Below are 16,174 nucleotides of genomic sequence, written 5' to 3' on the forward strand. Positions count from 1 at the left end.
CGGAGGGAGCGGAGATTGCCGAAGCACACACACTCAAGTATTGACAGGATGTGCTGGATCGCCAAAATAAGAGAAAGAGCTTCCTGAAAATCTACATAGTTTTTTGTGATGTGATTCGTGTCAGGTTGCTCTATAGCAGTGTAAAACAAGAAATTAAGACCAGAAAAGTAGTATAATAGGTCCTCTTTAAAAAAAACTGTTTTTATTTTTGTTTGTTTATTGGCAACCATTATGTTTGCCTGCTTCTGCCCACTGTATGCTTCATCTGTGCATGGTTAGGTGCAGTATCATTCAACAAGCCAATACAGCACATTTCAAAATGTGCTAAAATATGCCACTTTAGAACAATGAAGTTTCTTGTTTGAGCAAAGTTTTCTTATATTCAGTGTGCACTTCCTTCTTATCAAGCATTTGCAGACCCACAGTTTGACGGTTTTAAATTATGCCTTGTTTATGTTTGCTAGCTTGCAGTCTTCGTCTTCCAAGCCTGTGATGGAGTATTAATATGTTTCTTTACGGCACATACTGTTATTAGTGCATATTCTTTTTTTGGATAAGGTGCTAAAATGGGACCTATTGTGAGTGCCAATTCTCCACAAATCATGTAGCTATTAGCGCGCACAATCCATTCTTAGTGGATCTGGCCCTTAGTCTATGAGCATTTTAACAGTTACTTGACATAAGCGCAGAGAGTCACTTGATCTGTTCTGTCTACATTTCAACATCAATGACACAATGTTCTTGACTTACAAGAGTTAGATTCCTTTCATTATTCTGGCTGTGTTGTTTGCCTTCAGATGCACTTTGTTTAATACAACTGGTTTCCTACAGTATTCTTCTTATTAAAAGTCTGCCTCTGAAGTGGTTTGACCCTAAGCCTGCTCTCATTGGGTTTGAGGAGTTTTATTGGCTTTCATGTTTAATTATCACTGAAGAAATAAGATGCAATGGATTATGTCACGACATGAGGGAGCTGGAAAAGATTGCTATTTGGAATCTGGAAATGAACATTGCATTGATTTTCTTCTTGTTTTGTTCTTTAATGCTTGTAACTTTGGACCAGTACACAGATGGTAGTTATGTCAACAAAACTTCATACAACATTATGTTTATGATACATTTGTAATACACTCTTTACTGCCTATGAGCTCACATGCTGACTGGGATTTTCAATTTCATTATTGTAGCCACAGAATTGTTATATTTTCTGCTAAATCCTCCCATGTTAGACTAAGTGAGTCTCTCTCTCTCTCTCTCTGTGTGTGTGTGTGTGTGTGTGTGTGTGTGTGTGTGTGTGTGTGTGTGTGTGTGTGTGTGTGTGTGTGTGTGCGCGTGTGTGTCTGAGGAAAACAATTCAATTTGATGATACATTCTCTCATTGTCTGCTGTCTGTCCATCTGTCTGCCAGATTCATTTCTTGATTCACTTTTGTTCCCCTGTGATGTAGCATCCAGTGCACGGGACACAGAGCAGGTCAGACAGAGCCATCTAGGGAATGAGATTGTCAGTGCTCATCACCAAACATCCTGCCAAACGACTCAAATCAAAAGTGATCTGAAAGAATATATATGGACAGCATGTTTTGCGACAGGCGGTTAGGGGACACACTGCAAATTGAAATGTGCGTGTGAGCAAACGGCACACAGTGACGCATGATTCCTGAGTCTAATTTTCTCTACCTCAAAAAAACACACAAATAAATCCTCCTCCAAACACTCACTCACATGGAGGTACACCACCTGTGCCCCTCCCCTCCCTCGCCGCTCCTCTCTAATCCACTTGAATGTAGCTGGATATTAGATTAGAAAGTTATAGATGTGATTATTCGTCCCTGGGCACAGCCATCTATTCGCTGATTAAAACGTGAACTGGGGGCCATTATGTAACTGCTTAAAGAGATTAAACCTAGTCACCCCCGTGGGGGCCCGCTTCCTTTTATAACATACAATAGAGATAGCACAGGAGACTGCACACATGACAGTTTGTTAGATATACCTCTTCAGGTTGCACGAAAGATGAGTAAAATAATGACAACATACTAATGTTAGGCGAAGGGACACTTGGAAATTTGAGTTTCTAAGGAATAGTGAGTCTCTTTCACAATCTTCATTTAGTGACTGGTGGCTGTAAAGTAGTTGAAATGCGGTACTCACAAAAAAAGAAATACTCACTACAAAGGTGAAGGTGTATCTATTTCTTAGTTTTTTCTGCACACAACAGTAACTAGCAATGTGAAGCAAGAAAACAGTGTGATGATTTTGTTTTAGGTCTTTCGCTTGAGCCTGTAGCAACATTTCTGTCGCTCTTACTTACAGACAACGAGTGAACACTGTGTTCCACCGTAGCAAAGTTGGACTAGTTGAATGATGAAATGCTGCAGTCAATGTTATCACTCAAAGTAAAACATTTATAAGCAACATGCTGGTTGGCTGGCTGCTCATTGTAAACCCCCTGCCAGTTGCTGCTAGGAGCAGAGCATGGCACTTTTCAAAAAGCATAATCGTATGAAAAAATATATATATGTTAATAAAACATCAATGATTAGACATATTTATTTTCTTTTATGTGGGCAAAATTGCAATACATTTGATAAATCATGTGGATAGGAGAGACTACATTTTTGGAAGTGTATTTTGTTTTGCTGTCTTAATAAGTTTGATGGGCTGACCTGTCTAATTCACAGTGTTTCATCTTGTTAGCAAACTAATCATTAATACATTCCACTCAGGAGTTGTCAACATCACTTTGAGAACAGTCTGAGATGCTTCACGCTGGCTCCAGCAGTTGGTGGTGAAGAATCACTATGCAGACGTCAACTACTTCTGAGGCGTATAGGCTGCAGGCTAGCCGCTCTCTCCTGCTGCCATAATTTGTGCTTTACAAAGGCCAAACAAATGCTAGAAATACGTATGATGAGATGGAGTAAATATGTATATTGTATTGCAATTTCACATTCACATTCAAATTAACGTTATTCCCCGCCCTCCCCCCAAAGCTTGTGTGTTCCAGACTACCATTCTCAGACTGTACTTTCACCTGGCGGAGAGGACACATGCACACTGTGATTAACCCAAACATCTCTGCCTCCACTGTCATTATAAATGTGTTCATTTGAACGACGGTGCTTGGGAGTGCAACACATAAATCAATACCTATTCCCAACTTTTGACAGTGGGGGAAAAAAACCCTGCCGTCATGGAGAGGGCCGAAACGCAATAATCGCTCAAATAATGATAACAGTGTAACTCTTTAGAACAATCGTTCACATGAACAGATGAAGAGAGCGCCAGTGTTGTGTTCTAATCCTGCTTAGTCTCTTATGTCTGCACACCTAGCCAAGTACTATGTGAAGTGGGTGTACTCGTCAGATTGATGATCTCAGGAAGTTACAAAATGTGTAGAGTCGAGCCGCTTCAATTCAGATTTTTCAGAATAGTTTGGGAAGGAGGGGTTATTCAGACACTATACCATAATGCAACCAGCAGACTGACCCTCTTAAAAAGAGCAATACTTATACTAAGATGTGAAGCCATTTAGGGGAATGGTTTGACAATTTGGGAAATACACATTCAATGTCTTGATGAGAAGATCGATAAGTCTTTGATGTGTGTATGCCCTGTCTGTCTGACAGCTGCTCTTGAGCTTGCCTAACACATTGTATTGTATTTGTTTAATCGGTACAGAAATGTAAAAATTGCAAGTTGTGGTTATACGGGAAAGTGCCGTGTCTGGTTGCCTGGCAACCGGATGGTGGCAAAATAATCAAGGAAGTACTTACCTCTTTAAGAGGGCTATCAGGCTTCTCAACTAACTATTGGAGAGAAAGAGCTTAAGTTCTCCAGATGAGAAACTATTCATTAAAGGACTGTCAAAACAAATGTCTGTACTGAAAACAACTGGATGGCAATAATAAAAAAACATTGCACAGTGACATGCATCATATACACTGCAAACAGCAGATATAAAACAGAACAATAACCTTACCTTTTAAAATTCAGATATCTTAAAATACCTTTCTTTCACCCACTGAATTATGAAGGTGGTGATATCCTTTAATTTGTTCTTCTACATTGTTTTCTGTCTCCTCCCTCTCATTATCGCAGTGCCTTTGATGCTACTCTATGGGTTACAGACACAGACAATCAATGGGAAAATATGTTAAACTTTTTAGATACTGTATATCTATCTCTGTAATGATGATAAACATGATCCATGTTGGATTGTCTTTTGATGATCTCCATTCAAAGTTAAAGGGAGACAGAGAGAGTGTGACAAAGCCCTCTGGGGTTTTAGTTAAAAGTAAAGCTAGTGGGCAACAGGGATAGACAGGGTAACATGCACACACACATCTGTATTATTTCAGCTAAAGTGGGAGTGTTATTTCATCTTGCCCATTCACAGTTGAGGAAATAATAATCCAAAATGTGAAAAGTGAAGCAGATTCACATTCAACTTTCTAAATAACTGATATATTTTCAAGAACTTTACTTTGTATACATAATGAGTGGTATGGCAGAATGCACAGTATGGCAGACCTGCAAGCCTTGACCTGTTAAAATCCCATTCAGTGTTTCTTTTACTTGCAGCTTGGCACATATGTATACTTGTTCACATGAGTAACAGTCAGCCATGAGGCTGTACTCATGCTCAGTGATGCATAATGTTAGGAGACTAATATGCTCACAATGATGATGCTAAGGCACTGATGTTGGGCAGGTGTTAGTTTTAGTTTAGCTTGTTAGCTTGCTTACATTTGCTAGTATGCACAAAGCACTCAGTACAGCAGAGGCTAATGGGCAAATAATTTGTTTTGCAGCGAGTTTGTCCTTAACCAAAGCATTAGACTAATTAAATTCTCACCTGAAGATGGCACTTTGTGAAAACGTTTGTAAAAGATCACAAAGTAATTAAAATTCATCTTGGGGGAAAAATCAATGTGTGCGCCCAACATCATGTTAACCCATATCCTACAGTTGATTTAACCTTGCAGTCAAAACCAAAACTGTAAAGGCCATGATAGAGGGAAAGTCCAGGGATCACCGAAGTCACAAAGATTCTTCTTTTCGGGAACATGACTGTCCAAAGATAGCCTGGTCCAACCAGACCATCGTACTTCATTTCATTTGTACAGAAGGTCTGGAACTGCTCCATTTGGCAAACATTCACTCACTTGGAGGCGGGTGTCTGTTGGAGTTTAAAACTATTGGATCTGCCCAGTGCCACTCTGGATCGCCAACCAATTGCATAAAAAGCCGACTTCTGACGGTGCGTTCCAGTTGTACTGGGAACTCGGAAATTTCCGACTTCACTATATTGTAGTCTATGGATCTACCGGTACCTGGCAATGGTAACTTGCCAGAGCTTAACGTTTAGTTATTTGGATGAGAAAGGTTGTAGGCGTCCATACCTTCGCGAGCAGATGCACTGCAACACAGACAGGTCGGAACTACCAAGTCGGAAATCTCCGAGTTCCGAGTATAAAGGAACGCAGCATTCAACTGAAACTGGAGCGCGACTTCGACGTCATCGTTCTCAACCACTCGCTCTGTTCGCTGATTGGACGGCCGGAGATTTTCCTCAGCTAGATCCCACTAATACACCCCAGCCCCAGACTGACTACTGAAGGGAAAATGAAATTTGGGCGGAAGTAGGTAGGCGGGCGGAGCCAGGCTAGTCCAAAGACCAACAGACTGACATTGCCAAAGTGTTTTCATTGAGACTTTCTTATAATAGATGTGGTAGAAATGAGTTCCAATGAACACTCTTTTGGAAGAAGATGCAGATGGAGGCACTAGATGTATTTAGTTTAGTTGTGCCTAATGTTTTAGTTGCACATGCAGGGGCCTTATTGAGAAGAAAAATATTTAACTTGAACCGTTTTCTTAGTAATAAATTGTCTGAACTGTTTGGTAATACCTTGTAAATATTACATTTAATTCACAGACAGTATGGAAAAAGTATACATGTGTTGTACTAACACATCGAGCTGTGAAAATCCCACTGCCATTGACTGTTTCTACTAGTGTAAGTGCTGATCCATATCCAAAGGGTGCCATATGTTTCTTGTGTAACGTATTGCTTTCCCATTCCCAATAAAGTGGCAGAATAAAAAGGCTTTTACAGGTCCCTGTGGGTAGCAGCTACTTGCAGTGGTAGTCACTGAGCTGTGGGGCTGCTGTGGTGACAAATGGCACCAAGCTCATATTTTACTATTGCCATTTACAATGCATGATCCGGGGCTGTGCTGCTCAAATGACTGCAGTGACACGGCTGGGAGTTATGTTAGCTGCATGAGTATGTGTGCTGCAAACACATATACAAATATGTAAAGAGCTTGTTTAGGGTTTAACGGTCATGCGTATCTCTTTTTTTGAGTAGACAGACATTTTAAGGTAGCAGATTTAAATTAAAAAAAGATAGTTCATATCTTATTGAACCTTTGCAAATATGACATATGTACAAGCATAAACATAAATGTATGGCAAATTAATGTGGCATATATATGTGGAAATGAGGGATCATAAAACAAACCTGGTCGCTATGTTTATATAGGATATGGCTTATACTGATTTATCGTTTCACTAGAATTATCATTATTTTGGAGTGCAGTCAGTTTTATTTGGTTGTGGTGACATTATCTCCATTTAAAATGAACACCCTTTCATATTTGCTTTTGTCAGCCACTCACTCTTGGTACATTTAAACGTATTGCTTTTTTCATGTCCATGTTATGTTATAACCTTTTCCTCAGTGGCCCACTTAATGTGATGAAGTGGTGAGTTTACAATAGCTGTATGTGTGACCTCCATTTGGTCATCCTTAGTTAGTATAGCTTAACAACACACAATCATCAAATTACATGAAATAGGCTACAAATTGTTATAATAACGGTTATACAGTTATGCAGTTTAACATAATTACATCAGTGCATCCATTTGCAGGTTCAACGGACGTGGCCGTCAGGGGGCAGACATCAGTCGGTTAGCTCTCGGAGAAACGTGGCTCATTTACAGGCGCGCGCACGCTCGTACACGCGCAAAAGTGTGGAAAGAATGGATCGGAAATATAAATAAATAAAACAAAATAAAAAAACAACAGGCAGATATAGTTTATCAAACAACCACAACAAAGTCATATAAATTCACCAGGTGATACACTACACAAATATAATGTAGGCTTTAAACAACCACCATAAGATGTATGTGATTATTTATTTTTTATCTATTGATTTAAGAAAAAGTGGAAAGAGGTAAGAGGAAGGCAGAGTAAAGGAGAGGGGGATAAATAAAGAGTCTAGTGTGGTAGCCAGAGGGCGGTGGCATTTCTCCCTCTCTGCGTAAACGGAGAGAGTGGAGACGGAGAGAGCGCACGGAGAGAGAGAAACAGAGCTCTCAGTGGCAAAGGCAGCAGTGCCGCTTACACGAGTGTGGTAGGGGCCCCGTGGTTTATTTCCGCCACCTCTCTCTCTTCTCACTGCTTAACCTGCGCCTTCTGACACGGACTTAGACACTGGGACTAGTGGCGATACACCTACCCAGCTTTGGTTTTGAACTCGTTTGATTAACCGGCAGCCAGCCCTTGGTGGGGGAGTGGGTGCTCTCGTTTCCCCCACCGTGCACCGAGGAGTTTTGTATGCTGTTTACGCGCTGCTTGTAATGGGCAGAAGTGGACAGAGACGTGGAATAGGACGCGGAGCTTGCGGCTGGTTGGTGAGGATGTGCGCCACACCGGGGATCCTGCTTCTTCTGGTGCTCGTTCACCGCGGAGTCGCCCAAGGTAAGACTCGTACTCTTTGAGATTTTTTTTTTCTTTTTTAATACCTTAATTGCTTCAAAGCGGTGAAACCTTTCCTTCTTCGTTGTGGACGAGGCGGGCGGCATGCCTGTTTAGTAGGCGGGGAGGCAGAAGTAGATCCTGTCGAGGTGGTTTACTTTTATTTTGTTTTGCTGCCTTATTTCCATTTAAATTGAGCTGATGCTGATGAGTGGGTGTATTACGGTCAGTGTCATACAGTGAAAATATGCGCATTTCATCGCCTGCTTGAAGTGTGCTGTGCGAAACTGAGAGGCAAAAGTCGCAGCTCTCGTTTGCCTGAAATAAGCAACTTATCGGACAGGGCTAATTCATTTGGGAAGACTAAAAAAAAAAAAACACAATTATAGAAAAAAGGTCCGGCTAATGTGTGAGAATGTGGTCGCGACGACATTGAGAGCCGGATAAATATAAATGTGACTGCGAAAACTCCCGAGTAACACAGCTGAGACCTCATGCCTCTGTCAGCATTGGATATATTGCAGTCATTTCACGTCTTGACCTGTACAAGTTAGAAATGTTTTAAATCAACCCTTAGGTTGCAGTTAAATGTGAGGTGACAACTGTGAAGGGCAGTACTGGGAGTCCACGATTAGGCGACTAATGTCTCATAGCAGAGTACTTCGCGGTACAGAGGCGTTTGGAAAAATGTATCAGAAGCCACACACACAAACTCTCAACCGACACAAGCTTATGGGCAATGATACAGATCTCACAACAAAACCTGGAATCCCCAGAAGAAACGTGCGGTACATATTGTGGTTGCACTTAAAAGAGAAAATGCCACGATATCCTCTCAACTCACCATCATTAGCCTATAGGAGAATCCAAAGCGAGCTCCCCACACGTGAATATCTAAAATACTAGGCTGTTAAAATGATAAGGTGTTGTGTATTAAGAAGCGCCTAGAGCAGCATAGCAGGAATATTAAAGTGATATTTCTGGAGAGGGACACGCAGCCACGCAATGGGCTGCTGTCTGTGGAGGATGTCACAGAGGCTGAACGAAGCAAGCTGAAGTATCCCAACTTATTTCACTTTAATTTAAGAGCTCTGTGAGATTCACAGTAAACTATACACTCACCGGCCACTTTATGGTAGCCTACGTCTGTTCAATGGCTTATAAAAACAAGAAGCTAATCAGCCAATAACATGACAGCAATTTAATGCATTTAGGCATTTAGACGTGGTCAAGACAATGTACTGAAGTCAAACCGAGCATCAGAATGGGGAAGAAAGGGGGTTAAAGTGACTGAACATGGCATGGTTGCACAGCAGGATGGATCCATACTTTCATGTTGTTTACGCCAAATTCTGAACCTGCCATCTGAATGTCGCAACTTAAATCGAGACTCATCACACCAGGCATGATTTTTCAATCTTCTATTGTCCAATATTGGTGATCCTGTGAGAATTGTAGCCTCATTTTCCTGTTTTTCGCTGACAGGAGTGGCACCCGGTGGGGTCTTCTGTTGCTGTAGCCCATCTGCTTCAAGGTTGGTCTTGATTTGCGTTCAGAGATGGTATTCTGAATACCCTGGTTGTAACGAGTGGTTATTTGAGTTACTGTTGCCTTTCTATCATCTCAAACCAGTAGGCCCATCCTTCACTGGCCTCTGACTTCAACAAGGCATTTTACGTCCACACAAATGCCGCTCACTGGATATTTTTTCTTTTTCGGGCCATTCTCTGTAAACCCTAGAGATGGTTTAGAGTGAAAAGCCCAGTAGATCAACAGTTTCTGAAATACTCATACCAACCCTCCTGGCACCCTCAACATTGCCATGTTCAAAGTCACTTAAACCCCCTTTCTTCCCCATTCTTTTGCTCGGTTTCAACCTCGATAAGTTGTCCTGTCCAGGTCTACATGCCTAAATGCATTGCGTTGCTGACATGTGATTGGCTGATTAGTTATGTGTTAATAAGAAAATTAACCGCTGTACCTAATAAAGTGGCCGGTGAGTGTAGGTTGATCCACAGATATGTTAAAGGAAGGACAGGTCATATCTTTCTCTCTTTCTCATTTGTGTTCTTCGGAACAATTTTGTGCCGTGTTAATGCTCATCCAAATGCATCAATGTCCAAACTCCTGGTGTTGTTTTACATAGCTGACCCTGATCACAGACACTTATGGTGGTTATTACCCCCTATTATAATGTGTAAGTGTAATTAGCTAATATCTTATCCACACTATGATACTTTAATATTTACCCCCATTATATAACTCAGCCTATATTCCACTTGAAAACATCTCAAAAGGATACAGTAATTTGGCTAAAGTCTACAACAGAATGTAGTCAGTAAATTGGTTTCGACATTACTGATTGGCCAAGTGTTTTTGTGCTGAATGTTGGCAGTAATTGGACATGATGTTGCAGCCACCTTTTCTTGTTGCCCCGGGGAACAACATTTCAGCAACACACCCACCAATATTCATTATGACCGTTCTCTATTGGTTTACTGTTAAATCAATACACTGCAATTTAGGGACACGGTTTGAGTCGGCTTTCGCCACTTCTGATAAATTGCACCTTGCCTCCAACACGTGACTCAATTTGACTTCGAATGTGAAATCTGATAATTGGAAACTAAAACTCCAGGTGCCGTTCAGCCAGACGAAGCTCCTCCAAAGTGCACTTTTCTGCTCCGGCCTTTTCCTCTAATTCTCCTCTCCCTCTTCCTTAGGCTTGTCTTTTATTTTCCAGTCTGTTATTTCTCTGCTCCAAGCAACTTGACTTGTGTCTCTGAAGTTGGTCCCTTTGTGTGAGGAGTAAATCCATTAGTTGTTCTATTGAATGGGACAAAACACACAAACAGGCACATTGACCTGACTGTGGGGGAGTGGGTGGCTTTGTGTACATAGCATATCCAACACTGTGCATCAGTGTTGGATTAGATTCAGGTACAGGACTCCCTTTCAAATTCCAAACGTTGGGTTTTTCTGTGTGCAGATTTTCCTGAAATGGGAAAATACAAATGCTTGTTTCCACCAAATGATTCTGCTCTTTAGTTCTGCTCATGCATCATTGAGTGTCTTATTGCCAGTTGTTGCCTCCAGTTGAACCCCATCGTGGAATATTTGGTTTGGAAGGTTTAATGGCCGAGTTTGTTTTCAAAGTCACGGCTAATGATGTTCAGGATGATGGTGTTTCTAACAATGATGGATGAAGAGCATCCATACATATTTAAGCTGTCTTTCTATCTCACATGTACACATCTTTCACCTATACTATAGCTTCTCAGTGCAACAATGCACTACAGCAAATTCTCTTGCGCACATACGTTCACATTCAGTGAGAGGAGAGTGATTGTTGAGATCCTATCATGCCAGCTCAAGTGCATGTGTCAGACTTTTTAACAAAGCCCCTGCCTGTCCTCCTGGCCTTTTTAAAAAGCCATTAGCTAAGCCCCCTTACATTTGATCTGGAATGAATAGGTGTCAAGATCACTCTGGGAAGACTGAAAAGTCCCCTTGTTTATTAGTATGAGTAAGCGGTGTAGTGTGTTTCTGATACGACCCCTGCAGGGCCCAGGCCATTAAAGATTCCACAGTTAAGCTGTTGGGCTCTGGTTCGTTCATACTGTATTTCTGTTGTATGGTGTGTTTCCGCTCTGATGCACATTTCTTTCAATTCAACATACACATTTTTGTAGGATACTGTTTCACTTAGTTTGAATATATATTCTTGAATTAGTTGATTTAAAGCAACACAGTTTGAAATAAAATGTGTCTGCATGTCTGTGCAGGTGAATGTTGGTGTGTGGGTGTATAAGTGTGAACCCGGTGGCAGAGGTGTAAATATGTACTGAAAGTGCTCACATGACGGGTGTGTGTGTGTGTGTGTGTGTGTGTGTGTGTGTGTGTGTGTGTTAGTGTGCGTGTGCGTGTGTGTGTGTGTGTGTTAGTGTGCGTGTTGGCAGCTTAGGGATGTTCTCAGGGAGCTCCTGTGGTTTGGGTTTTTCTGTTCACACGTGTGTGTTCGCCAGAATGTCTATATGTGTGATTTTGTGCATGTGTGTCAACTTGGCATGATAACAGTGCTACAGCAGAGCTCACATGGCATTATGTTCTGGTGTGTGTGTGCGCACTTGGCATTATGAAATTGCCAGAGATCCCATGCTGTCTCCCATTTTGCTCTGATCCTGTCCCATGGTGCATTGCAGCTATCCAGGGTTCAGTGCTTATAGGGGGACAGCTGGGAATTATTGAAAATAAATAGTCCAATTTGATTGGCTGAGCAACTCCAGCCAGGGCAACTTGATTGGCAGAGCAGTTTTAATGTGTTAAATGTGATGCTTTTTATGCATCAGAGCGAGATATGGAAAGGGCGAGGAAAAGGATGAATGAGATGAGGAAGGGAGAGATCTCTCTGGGTGGTTTGTACCAGCTTTGATCACTCCACTAGGACTTGACAAGCTGACTGACTGCCCCCCCCTCCCCCCCACACACACACAGAACACACACACAGCAAGGCATTTCTGAAGTCAAACAATGCTGCATTCTGTCTGTGTGTGTGTATGTGCGTGTACTATTGTGTGGTTGTGTGTGTGCTTGGACAGGCATTGGCCTGAGTGTGTGAAAGGAAGTCTTTGACTATGTCTGGGGTTGTTTTGTATAGAAGACCCTCCTGCTGCTTGCAGTTTTCCCTCACCCTCTGTGCCTTTTTTTCCTTTTTGCTTTTTTTTATCCTTGCTTACTCATCCATACATTTCATAGACTCCTTTAAGTGTGACCAGTGATGAGACACTCTTCCGCCCACCCATTCTCTATCTCCACTCTTTCAGTCTGCGTCCTCTGTTTGCTGCTAAATGGATTTTACTGACATTTTTCTTATTGCCTGTGGCCTTGCATGTTCATCCATTCACTGAGTAGATGTTATGTTGGACTTTGAAAATGCTGGACAATCACTGTCCACCTACAGTTCTGTGCATTTTACGTTTGGCTTACTCAGAACACATAGCAATTACAGCTTGGCCTATTTCAAGAATCAAGAGGCTAAAATGTGGGTTGTTTGTGTTGCGGCGGAGAACTTTGCTGGCATGCCATCCTTTTGAAGAGAGCAGAGATGAGATCTGGTTTTGAATGTGCAAGTGTGGTTTTCAAAAGGCTGTGTCGACAAACTGCGTCACACTACTTGCACCATTTACTATCTCTCACTCTCCGCAGGGGAAAACCCAGGATGGAACATAACAATGCATCCCTGTGTGTGTGTGTGTGTGTCAAACTATGTGTGTTTGTGTTTTTGAGCCTGAGAAAGGAGAAGCTACATGTCCTGAAACTGATTCCCAGCGTCTCCTGCTGTTAGGTCTAATTCCTTCTAGAGTTTCATGTAAAGATCTGGAATTATGAATTTTTCATGGCCTTCGAAACCTAAAGCCTCATTTGGGGCTCTCATTTCCAGGCCTGTTTTAGTAAGTTGTGTGTGTGTGTGTGTGTGTGTGTGTTTGTGTTGGGGGCGGGCACTGGGAGAGAACACTGTTTGTTCCCTATCTGTTATCAATGACATACTATTCTTTCTAGCAATTCAGCACTGCAAAAAAATACACCTATTGGAGTGTTTTATTCATAGATTTAGATGTACAAACAGTTTTGTCATAACATTACACTTAAAATGTTAACGCTCAATCTAAAAGTGATTTATTTGTTGTCCTTTCTTGCAGCCTGCTGTAAAGAGGAACTGGGGGGCCTTTTATTCCCATAATAAACAGTTGGGCTCAGCGGATCTGTGTCACCGAATGACTGGCACAGATTTGTGAACTGTTGTCCATCGTCTCAATTCCCCTTTCGTGTCATTTGTCCCCAATTCTCTCCCTGACTCTCGCATCTCTCGTTCTTTCTGTTCTGCGTTCTCTCATTCCCATCTGCTAGGGCTGCGCGATTAATTGAAATTCAATTTCGATTACGATTTTGGCTTCCCTCGATCATGAAAACAAGATAATCGTAATAAAACGATCACTGTGTCGCTTGCCGTGTCTTGTGTGGTAAATGCAGCGAAACCTTCTTGCACTTAGTTGTAGGCTATGTTTGAGGAGAGCATTTGGGAGTTTTTTGGGGAATTTATGCAATGTTGAAAGAATTGTCAGAATTCTCATTTCGGTGCATCCTTCCCTACAGTGAATAATCGTCTTTAATAATCGTGATTACAATATCAATCAAAATAATCGTGATTATCAATTTTTGCCATAATCGAGCAGCCCTACCATCTGCTACCTCTTACATTCTGTTTCCCCTCTCTCACTTTGAGCTCCCTTTCATGATCCTCTCTTCCACTGCTACTGTCTCTCACTGTTCTGTCCCTCTCACTAGTTAGATTTACACTGTTTAATTAGAGTGTGGCCCAAACAGTGGACATATTGTTGTGCTTCTGGATGGGCCCACAAGCAGCGGGACATTGTGTGTGTGTGTGTGTGTGTGTGTGTGTGTGTGTGTGTGTGTGTGTGTGTGTGTGTGTGTGTGTGTGTGTGTGTGTGTGTGTGTGTGTGTGTGTGTGTGTGTGTGTGTGTGTGTGTGTGTGTGTGTGTGTGTGTGTGTGTGTGTGTGTGTGTGTGTGTGTGTGTGTGTGTGTGTGTGTGTGTGTGTTTTGTTGCAGTGACATGGTGTAAACTCATCAACCATGGGGTGGGAGGGAGTTTGCCGACACCCCACCACACACCGGCTCCAAAACAGATTGAGATGAAAAGGAAAAAGCAAATGAAATAAGGATGGAGACAGGTAGAGAAATGGAGCGCCCACCCCAACGCAGCTGCTCTCTATTGAAATCTCACCCTGTATCTCTTTGTTTTAAGGCCATGCCTCCTTCCATCCACAGCCGGCAGCTTAGGGCTTTTCATGGTCTATATATTCTTTTTATTTGATACCGTAAAAACCCCCCAGTAAATAGCCCGGGCTGGTTTACTCGCCCCGAGAACAATGTGCAGCACACTGCGCTTATTGGAGACAAGCATTTACAGGGGACATTTTTCTCTGTGTGTGTGTGTGTGTGTGTGTGTGTGTGTGTGTGTGTGTGTGTGTGTGTGTGTGTGTGTGTGTGTGTGTGTGTGTGTGTGTGTGTGTGTGTGTGTGTGTGTCTGTGTCTGTGTCTGTGTCTGTGTCTGTGTGTGTGTCTGTGTGTGTGTGTGTGTGTGTGTGTGAAGAGACCAACTTCTGCCTCTTAAAATTAATCCCCCTTGTCCCTTCCCATGTCTGTCTCTGACACTTAGTTTGGATTCATGCCAAAGTGCCAGTCGTCTGCTGCGTCTCCAGATTTTTCGCTCGTGGCACTTAAAGACAATGCTGCAGCTTTGGTGCTGTATGTATAGAGTTTCATATATCATCACCAGAGATTCTGGCAGTGCAAACAACTCATGAGCCACACAGCATTGTGAGGTCTGCAGTCCTTAAAACACACACAAATGCAAAGACACAGAGAGACACAAGGCATTTTTTTCTACATATGTGGTCTGTTTGAGAGAGAACAATCCCTCAAGTGCAGACACACGACCAGCAGATGGGTGCTTTGGCTTTGGAGTGCTGTGTTTGTTTGTTGGAGCAAGAGAGTCTTATTTGTGTCACCATGAATTTGTAATTAAGCTGCCATTGAGAAAAAGACGCAGCCGCCACAACAGGGGGTCCTCAAAGGCTGGGACCTGGGGCCCTTCTTTGTTTCCCCCTCAAGAGTTCTTCTGGGCATTGAGAGAGGGAGAAGAAGGGAGGAATGAGGTTAAGATCAGAAACATAAGGGAAACCGAGTGAAATATTATGTGGAAGAGCAGAAGAGGAGAAACAAAAAGAAAAGCAAGGAGAATGTGTTTTTTTTTTTGCTGTGAGGGGAGTTTGACATTCACGCTCCTTTTTGGTAGGAAACAAAGCTGCACTGTTAAAAGCCCATTCTACTCCTGGTTGAGTGTGGAGAGAGGATTGGTAAGAAGTGGAGGAGGATGAGGAGGGAGAGAGCGAGTGAGCAAAGGGGCTGAGCAGTGTTGAGAAGCCGCCTGAAGGATTAGTCTTTCTTTTCTTCCTATCTTTCACCACTACATTCTCTCCTCTTTTTGTCACTCCCTTTTCCTCTTTCCCCCTATTTTTGAGCCATTTCCTCCCCCCCCCTCTCTCCCTTTTGGTCCCTCAATCCAACCCCTCCCTTCCTCACCCCCAACAGTAACTCTTTGCTTCCCCCCCTTCTCTCTCCTCTCCGCGGCTGTGTCTGGTAATCTAGTGGATTCCGTCTGAAGGAATATGCAAAAAACCTGAAACCATAATTACTATAATCACCACTGTAACTTTTTACCTCCTAGGCTTACGTCTGCACTTTGCACACTGATGCCTGTTTATGAAAGAGGACATTGTAATTCTGTAGGATGCCGTGGAAAAGGGGATTTAGCTTGTG

General features: G+C 42.3%; 1 protein-coding gene across 1 annotated transcript in view; it reads left to right on the plus strand.

Annotated features, from left to right (window-relative positions):
- Positions 1 to 7,451: 7,451 nt before the first annotated feature.
- Positions 7,452 to 16,174, plus strand: part of unc5ca (unc-5 netrin receptor Ca) — a 195,982-nt gene continuing 187,259 nt past the window's right edge. Inside the window, 1 exon segment of the mRNA XM_080035209.1 lies at positions 7,452 to 7,776. Coding sequence (XP_079891335.1) covers positions 7,656 to 7,776 — 121 coding nt within the window. The 5' untranslated portion in view covers positions 7,452 to 7,655.

This window comes from Ammodytes marinus, assembly GCF_949987685.1.
Source record: "Ammodytes marinus genome assembly, chromosome: 2".
In the NCBI taxonomy this organism is placed as follows: domain Eukaryota; kingdom Metazoa; phylum Chordata; class Actinopteri; order Uranoscopiformes; family Ammodytidae; genus Ammodytes; species Ammodytes marinus.